Source organism: Oncorhynchus clarkii, unplaced genomic scaffold (genome assembly GCF_045791955.1).
Source record: "Oncorhynchus clarkii lewisi isolate Uvic-CL-2024 unplaced genomic scaffold, UVic_Ocla_1.0 unplaced_contig_1718_pilon_pilon, whole genome shotgun sequence".
NCBI lineage: Eukaryota > Metazoa > Chordata > Actinopteri > Salmoniformes > Salmonidae > Oncorhynchus > Oncorhynchus clarkii.
Window position 1 is genome coordinate 10,001 of NW_027259874.1, and position 9,986 is coordinate 19,986.

General features: G+C 47.9%; 1 protein-coding gene across 2 annotated transcripts in view; it reads right to left on the reverse strand.

The window, feature by feature from the left end:
* Positions 1-732, reverse strand: part of LOC139400970 (phospholipase D1-like) — an 8,177-nt gene extending 7,445 nt beyond the window's left edge. The window contains exons 1-2 of one of the 2 annotated variants that reach the window (XM_071145492.1): positions 498-730; positions 125-235 (exon numbers count right to left, since the gene is read on the reverse strand). In XM_071145492.1, coding sequence (XP_071001593.1) covers positions 125-211 — 87 coding nt within the window. In that variant the 5' untranslated portion in view covers positions 212-235; positions 498-730. Of the gene's footprint in view, positions 1-124; positions 236-497 lie in introns of both variants that reach the window. The other variant, XM_071145491.1, reaches the window with a different exon arrangement.
* Between the last annotated feature and the right edge of the window lie 9,254 nt (positions 733-9,986).

Below are 9,986 nucleotides of genomic sequence, written 5' to 3' on the forward strand. Positions count from 1 at the left end.
ACACAGACACGCACGCACACACGCACACACACACACACACACGCACACACACACACACACACACACACACACACACACACACACACACAGCCAAACACAGACACATACAGACACACACTCCTACCTTGATGTTGGGGTGCAGGTGCATTAGTGTTCTCTTGCTGTATTCACTGTTGATGCCCAGAGCTAGCTCCACCTCCTTATACAGCATCACAAAGATATGAACCCCCTGTTGCTGTTGAGAGAGAGAGAAAGAGAGAGAGAGAGGAGAGAGAGAGAGAGGAGAGAGAGAGAGAGAGAGAGAGAGAGAGAGAGAGAGAGAGAGAGAGAGAAAGAAAGACAGAACGTGAGAGAGAGAAAGAGAGAGACACAGAGCGAGACAGACAGAGTGAGAGAGGGTGTATGGGCCAATTCCAACATTCTATTATATTAGCTAACATGTGATATTGCAGTATTTTTGGTTATAAATGTTATCTGGTATAACAAGTGTAACTTACTGCTTTGCGTTTGAGGATGCAGTCCAGTCTCCATTTGTTTCCCTCCACAACTGGCCTCTTCAGGAAGATCTCCGGACTCAACCTACACACACACACACACACACACCAAAACCTATTAGTGAAATGTGGTAAGCTGTTCAACCAGTTTGATGAGCAAACTACTTTGCATTGTACAGTGTCTGTTTAGCTCCAGGGATGAATATTTAGCCAAAATATTTGAAAAGATGTCGACGTACATCACATATGCTTCAGTTGACCTCAAAAAGGATTTGGTTTTAAATATACTTAAGTATCAAAAGTTAAAGTTAAAGAATAATTCATTTCAACTTCCTTTATTAAACAAACCAGACGGCACAATATTCTTATTTTTTTTATTGACGGATAACCAGGGCACGCTCCAACACTCAGACATCATTTACAGATAGCCAGGGCACGCTCCAACACTCAGACATCATTTACAGATAGCCAGGGCATGCTACAACACTCAGACATCATTTACAGATAGCCAGGGCACGCTCCAACACTTAGACATCATTTACAGATAGCCAGGACACGCTACAACACTCAGACATCATTTACAGGTAGCCAGGGCACGCTCCAACACTCAGACATCATTTACAGATAGCCAGGGCACGCTCCAACACTTAGACATCATTTACAGATAGCCAGGACACGCTACAACACTCAGACATCATTTACAGGTAGCCAGGGCACGCTCCAACACTTAGACATCATTTACAGATAGCCAGGACACGCTACAACACTCAGACATCATTTACAGATAGCCAGGGCACGCTCCAACACTTAGACATCATTTACAGATAGCCAGGACACGATACAACACTCAGACATCATTTACAGATAGCCAGGGCACGCTCCAACACTTAGACATCATTTACAGATAGCCAGGGCACGCTCCAACACTCAGACATCATTTACAGATAGCCAGGGCACGCTCCAACACTCAGACATCATTTACAGATAGCCAGGGCACGCTCCAACACTCAGACATCATTTACAGATAGCCAGGGCACGCTCCAACACTCAGACATCATTTAGAGATAGCCAGGGCACGCTCCAACACTCAGACATAATTTAGAGATAGCCAGGGGCACGCTCCAACAATCAGACATAATTTACAGATAACCAGGGCACGCTCCAACACTCAGACATCATTTACAGATAGCCAGGGCACGCTCCAACACTCAGACATCATTTACAGATAGCCAGGGCACGCTCCAACACTCAGACATCATTTACAGATAGCCAGGGCACGCTCCAACACTCAGACATCATTTACAGATAGCCAGGGCACGCTCCAACACTCAGACATCATTTACAGATAGCCAGGGCACGCTACAACACTCAGACATCATTTACAGATAGCCAGGGCACGCTCCAACACTTAGACATCATTTACAGATAGCCAGGACACGCTACAACACTCAGACATCATTTACAGGTAGCCAGGGCACGCTCCAACACTCAGACATCATTTACAGATAGCCAGGGCACGCTCCAACACTCAGACATCATTTACAGATAGCCAGGGCACGCTCCAACACTCAGACATCATTTACAGATAGCCAGGGAACGCTCCAACACTCAGACATCATTTACAGATAGCCAGGGCACGCTACAACACTCAGACATCATTTACAGATAGCCAGGGCACGCTCCAACACTCAGACATCATTTACAGATAGCCAGGGAACGCTCCAACACTCAGACATCATTTACAGATAGCCAGGGCACGCTCCAACACTCAGACATCATTTACAGATAGCCAGGGGCACGCTCCAACAATCAGACATCATTTACAGATAGCCAGGACACGCTACAACACTCAGACATCATTTACAGGTAGCCAGGGCACGCTCCAACACTCAGACATCATTTACAGATAGCCAGGGCACGCTCCAACACTTAGACATCATTTACAGATAGCCAGGACACGCTACAACACTCAGACATCATTTACAGGTAGCCAGGGCACGCTCCAACACTTAGACATCATTTACAGATAGCCAGGACACGCTACAACACTCAGACATCATTTACAGATAGCCAGGGCACGCTCCAACACTTAGACATCATTTACAGATAGCCAGGACACGATACAACACTCAGACATCATTTACAGATAGCCAGGGCACGCTCCAACACTCAGACATCATTTACAGATAGCCAGGGCACGCTCCAACACTCAGACATCATTTACAGATAGCCAGGGCACGCTCCAACACTCAGACATCATTTACAGATAGCCAGGGCACGCTCCAACACTCAGACATCATTTACAGATAGCCAGGGCACGCTCCAACACTCAGACATCATTTAGAGATAGCCAGGGCACGCTCCAACACTCAGACATAATTTAGAGATAGCCAGGGGCACGCTCCAACAATCAGACATCATTTACAGATAACCAGGGCACGCTCCAACACTCAGACATCATTTACAGATAGCCAGGGAACGCTCCAACACTCAGACATCATTTACAGATAGCCAGGGCACGCTCCAACACTCAGACATCATTTACAGATAGCCAGGGAACGCTCCAACACTCAGACATCATTTACAGATAGCCAGGGCACGCTACAACACTCAGACATCATTTACAGATAGCCAGGGCACGCTCCAACACTCAGACATCATTTACAGATAGCCAGGGAACGCTCCAACACTCAGACATCATTTACAGATAGCCAGGGCACGCTCCAACACTCAGACATCATTTACAGATAGCCAGGGGCACGCTCCAACAATCAGACATCATTTACAGATAGCCAGGACACGCTACAACACTCAGACATCATTTACAGGTAGCCAGGGCACGCTCCAACACTCAGACATCATTTACAGATAGCCAGGGCACGCTCCAACACTTAGACATCATTTACAGATAGCCAGGACACGCTACAACACTCAGACATCATTTACAGGTAGCCAGGGCACGCTCCAACACTTAGACATCATTTACAGATAGCCAGGACACGCTACAACACTCAGACATCATTTACAGATAGCCAGGGCACGCTCCAACACTTAGACATCATTTACAGATAGCCAGGACACGATACAACACTCAGACATCATTTACAGATAGCCAGGGCACGCTCCAACACTTAGACATCATTTACAGATAGCCAGGGCACGCTCCAACACTCAGACATCATTTACAGATAGCCAGGGCACGCTCCAACACTCAGACATCATTTACAGATAGCCAGGGCACGCTCCAACACTCAGACATCATTTACAGATAGCCAGGGCACGCTCCAACACTCAGACATCATTTAGAGATAGCCAGGGCACGCTCCAACACTCAGACATAATTTAGAGATAGCCAGGGGCACGCTCCAACAATCAGACATCATTTACAGATAACCAGGGCACGCTCCAACACTCAGACATCATTTACAGATAGCCAGGGCACGCTCCAACACTCAGACATCATTTACAGATAGCCAGGGCACGCTCCAACACTCAGACATCATTTACAGATAGCCAGGGGCACGCTCCAACACTCAGACATCATTTACAGATAGCCAGGGGCACGCTCCAACACTCAGACATCATTTACAGATAACCAGGGCACGCTCCAACACTCAGACATCATTTACAGATAGCCAGGGCACGCTCCAACACTCAGACATCATTTACAGATAGCCAGGACACGCTACAACACTCAGACATCATTTACAGGTAGCCAGGGCACGCTCCAACACTCAGACATCATTTACAGATAGCCAGGGCACGCTCCAACACTCAGACATCATTTACAGATAGCCAGGGCACGCTCCAACACTCAGACATCATTTACAGATAGCCAGGGAACGCTCCAACACTCAGACATCATTTACAGATAGCCAGGGCACGCTACAACACTCAGACATCATTTACAGATAGCCAGGGCACGCTCCAACACTCAGACATCATTTACAGATAGCCAGGGAACGCTCCAACACTCAGACATCATTTACAGATAGCCAGGGCACACTCCAACACTCAGACATCATTTACAGATAGCCAGGGCACGCTCCAACAATCAGACATCATTTACAGATAACCAGGGCACGCTCCAACACTCAGACATCATTTACAGATAGCCAGGGCACGCTCCAACACTCAGACATCATTTACAGATAGCCAGGGCACGCTCCAACACTCAGACATCATTTACAGATAGCCAGGGCACGCTCCAACACTCAGACATCATTTACAGATAGCCAGGGGCACGCTCCAACAATCAGACATCATTTACAGATAGCCAGGACACGCTACAACACTCAGACATCATTTACAGGTAGCCAGGGCACGCTCCAACACTCAGACATCATTTACAGATAGCCAGGGCACGCTCCAACACTTAGACATCATTTACAGATAGCCAGGACACGCTACAACACTCAGACATCATTTACAGGTAGCCAGGGCACGCTCCAACACTTAGACATCATTTACAGATAGCCAGGACACGCTACAACACTCAGACATCATTTACAGATAGCCAGGGCACGCTCCAACACTTAGACATCATTTACAGATAGCCAGGACACGATACAACACTCAGACATCATTTACAGATAGCCAGGGCACGCTCCAACACTTAGACATCATTTACAGATAGCCAGGGCACGCTCCAACACTCAGACATCATTTACAGATAGCCAGGGCACGCTCCAACACTCAGACATCATTTACAGATAGCCAGGGCACGCTCCAACACTCAGACATCATTTACAGATAGCCAGGGCACGCTCCAACACTCAGACATCATTTAGAGATAGCCAGGGCACGCTCCAACACTCAGACATAATTTAGAGATAGCCAGGGGCACGCTCCAACAATCAGACATCATTTACAGATACCCAGGGCACGCTCCAACACTCAGACATCATTTACAGATAGCCAGGGAACGCTCCAACACTCAGACATCATTTACAGATAGCCAGGGCACGCTCCAACACTCAGACATCATTTACAGATAGCCAGGGGCACGCTCCAACACTCAGACATCATTTACAGATAGCCAGGGGCACGCTCCAACACTCAGACATCATTTACAGACAACCAGGGCACGCTCCAACACTCAGACATCATTTACAGATAGCCAGGGCACGCTCCAACACTCAGACATCATTTACAGATAGCCAGGGCACGCTCCAACACTCAGACATCATTTACAGATAGCCAGGGCACACTCCAACACTCAGACATCATTTACAGATAGCCAGGGCACGCTCCAACACTCAGACATCATTTACAGAGAGCCAGGGCACGCTCCAACACTCAGACATCATTTACAGATAGCCAGGGCACGCTCCAACACTCAGACATCATTTACAGATAGCCAGGGCACGCTCCAACACTCAGACATCATTTAGAGATAGCCAGGGCACGCTCCAACACTCAGACATCATTTACAGATAGCCAGGGCACGCTCCAACACTCAGACATCATTAACAGATAGCCAGGGCACGCTCCAACACTCAGACATCATTTACAGATAACCAGGGCACGCTCCAACACTCAGACATCATTTACAGATAGCCAGGACACGCTCCAACACTCAGACATCATTTACAGATAGCCAGGGCACGCTCCAACACTCAGACATCATTTACAGAGAGCCAGGGCACGCTCCAACACTCAGACATCATTTACAGATAGCCAGGGAACGCTCCAACACTCAGACATCATTTACAGATAGCCAGGGCACACTCCAACACTCAGATATCATTTACAGATAGCCAGGGCACGCTCCAACACTCAGACATCATTTACAGATAGCCAGGACACGCTCCAACACTCATACATCATTTACAGATAGCCAGGACACGCTACAACACTCAGACATCATTTACAGATAGCCAGGGCACGCTCCAACACTTAGACATCATTTACAGATAGCCAGGGCACGCTCCAACACTCAGACATCATTTACAGATAGCCAGGACACGATACAACACTCAGACATCATTTACAGATAGCCAGGGCACGCTCCAACACTTAGACATCATTTACAGATAGCCAGGGCACGCTCCAACACTCAGACATCATTTACAGATAGCCAGGGGCACGCTCCAACAATCAGACATCATTTACAGATAACCAGGGCACGCTCCAACACTCAGACATCATTAACAGATAGCCAGGGCACGCTCCAACACTCAGACATCATTTACAGATAGCCAGGGCACGCTCCAACACTCAGACATCATTTACAGATAGCCAGGACACGATACAACACTCAGACATCATTTACAGATAGCCAGGGCACGCTCCAACACTTAGACATCATTTACAGATAGCCAGGGCACGCTCCAACACTCAGACATCATTTACAGATAGCCAGGGCACGCTCCAACACTCAGACATCATTTACAGATAGCCAGGGCACGCTCCAACACTCAGACATCATTTACAGATAGCCAGGGCACGCTCCAACACTCAGACATCATTTAGAGATAGCCAGGGCACGCTCCAACACTCAGACATAATTTACAGATAGCCAGGGGCACGCTCCAACAATCAGACATCATTTACAGATAACCAGGGCACGCTCCAACACTCAGACATCATTAACAGATAGCCAGGGCACGCTCCAACACTCAGACATCATTTACAGATAGCCAGGGCACGCTCCAACACTCAGACATCATTTACAGATAGCCAGGGCACGCTCCAACACTCAGACATCATTTAGAGATAGCCAGGACACGATACAACACTCAGACATCATTTACAGATAGCCAGGGCACGCTCCAACACTTAGACATCATTTACAGATAGCCAGGGCACGCTCCAACACTCAGACATCATTTACAGATAGCCAGGGCACGCTCCAACACTCAGACATCATTTACAGATAGCCAGGGCACGCTCCAACACTCAGACATCATTTACAGATAGCCAGGGCACGCTCCAACACTCAGACATCATTTAGAGATAGCCAGGGCACGCTCCAACACTCAGACATAATTTACAGATAGCCAGGGGCACGCTCCAACAATCAGACATCATTTACAGATAACCAGGGCACGCTCCAACACTCAGACATCATTAACAGATAGCCAGGGCACGCTCCAACACTCAGACATCATTTACAGATAGCCAGGGCACGCTCCAACACTCAGACATCATTTACAGATAGCCAGGGCACGCTCCAACACTCAGACATCATTTAGAGATAGCCAGGGCACGCTCCAACACTCAGACATAATTTACAGATAGCCAGGGGCACGCTCCAACACTTAGACATCATTTACAGATAGCCAGGGCACGCTCCAACACTCAGACATCATTTACAGATAGCCAGGACACGATACAACACTCAGACATCATTTACAGATAGCCAGGGCACGCTCCAACACTTAGACATCATTTACAGATAGCCAGGGCACGCTCCAACACTCAGACATCATTTACAGATAGCCAGGGGCACGCTCCAACACTCAGACATCATTAACAGATAGCCAGGGCACGCTCCAACACTCAGACATCATTTACAGATAGCCAGGGCACGCTCCAACACTCAGACATCATTTACAGATAGCCAGGACACGATACAACACTCAGACATCATTTACAGATAGCCAGGGCACGCTCCAACACTTAGACATCATTTACAGATAGCCAGGGCACGCTCCAACACTCAGACATCATTTACAGATAGCCAGGGCACGCTCCAACACTCAGACATCATTTACAGATAGCCAGGGCACGCTCCAATCAGACATCATTTACAGATAACCAGGGCACGCTCCAACACTCAGACATCATTAACAGATAGCCAGGGCACGCTCCAACACTCAGACATCATTAACAGATAGCCAGGGCACGCTCCAACACTCAGACATCATTTACAGATAGCCAGGGCACGCTCCAACACTCAGACATCATTTACAGATAGCCAGGACACGATACAACACTCAGACATCATTTACAGATAGCCAGGGCACGCTCCAACACTTAGACATCATTTACAGATAGCCAGGGCACGCTCCAACACTCAGACATCATTTACAGATAGCCAGGGCACGCTCCAACACTCAGACATCATTTACAGATAGCCAGGGCACGCTCCAACACTCAGACATCATTTACAGATAGCCAGGGCACGCTCCAACACTCAGACATCATTTAGAGATAGCCAGGGCACGCTCCAACACTCAGACATAATTTACAGATAGCCAGGGGCACGCTCCAACAATCAGACATCATTTACAGATAACCAGGGCACGCTCCAACACTCAGACATCATTAACAGATAGCCAGGGCACGCTCCAACACTCAGACATCATTTACAGATAGCCAGGGCACGCTCCAACACTCAGACATCATTTACAGATAGCCAGGGCACGCTCCAACACTCAGACATCATTTAGAGATAGCCAGGGCACGCTCCAACACTCAGACATAATTTACAGATAGCCAGGGGCACGCTCCAACAATCAGACATCATTTACAGATAACCAGGGCACGCTCCAACACTCAGACATCATTAACAGATAGCCAGGGCACGCTCCAACACTCAGACATCATTTACAGATAGCCAGGGCACGCTCCAACACTCAGACATCATTTACAGATAGCCAGGGCACGCTCCAACACTCAGACATCATTTACAGATAGCCAGGGGCACGCTCCAACACTCAGACATCATTTACAGATAGCCAGGGGCACGCTCCAACACTCAGACATCATTTACAGATAACCAGGGCACGCTCCAACACTCAGACATCATTTATAGATAGCCAGGGCACGCTCCAACACTCATACATCATTTACAGATAGCCAGGACACGCTACAACACTCAGACATCATTTACAGATAGCCAGGGCACGCTCCAACACTCAGACATCATTTACAGATAGCCAGGGGCACGCTCCAACACTCAGACATCATTTACAGATAGCCAGGGGCACGCTCCAACACTCAGACATCATTTACAGATAACCAGGGCACGCTCCAACACTCAGACATCATTTATAGATAGCCAGGACACGCTCCAACACTCATACATCATTTACAGATAGCCAGGACACGCTACAACACTCAGACATCATTTACAGATAGCCAGGGCACGCTCCAACACTTAGACATCATTTACAGATAGCCAGGGCACGCTCCAACACTCAGACATCATTTACAGATAGCCAGGACACGATACAACACTCAGACATCATTTACAGATAGCCAGGGCACGCTCCAACACTTAGACATCATTTACAGATAGCCAGGGCACGCTCCAACACTCAGACATCATTTACAGATAGCCAGGGCACGCTCCAACACTCAGACATCATTTACAGATAGCCAGGGCACGCTCCAACACTCAGACATCATTTACAGATAGCCAGGGCACGCTCCAACACTCAGACATCATTTAGAGATAGCCAGGGCACGCTCCAACACTCAGACATAATTTACAGATAGCCAGGGGCACGCTCCAACAATCAGACATCATTTACAGATAACCAG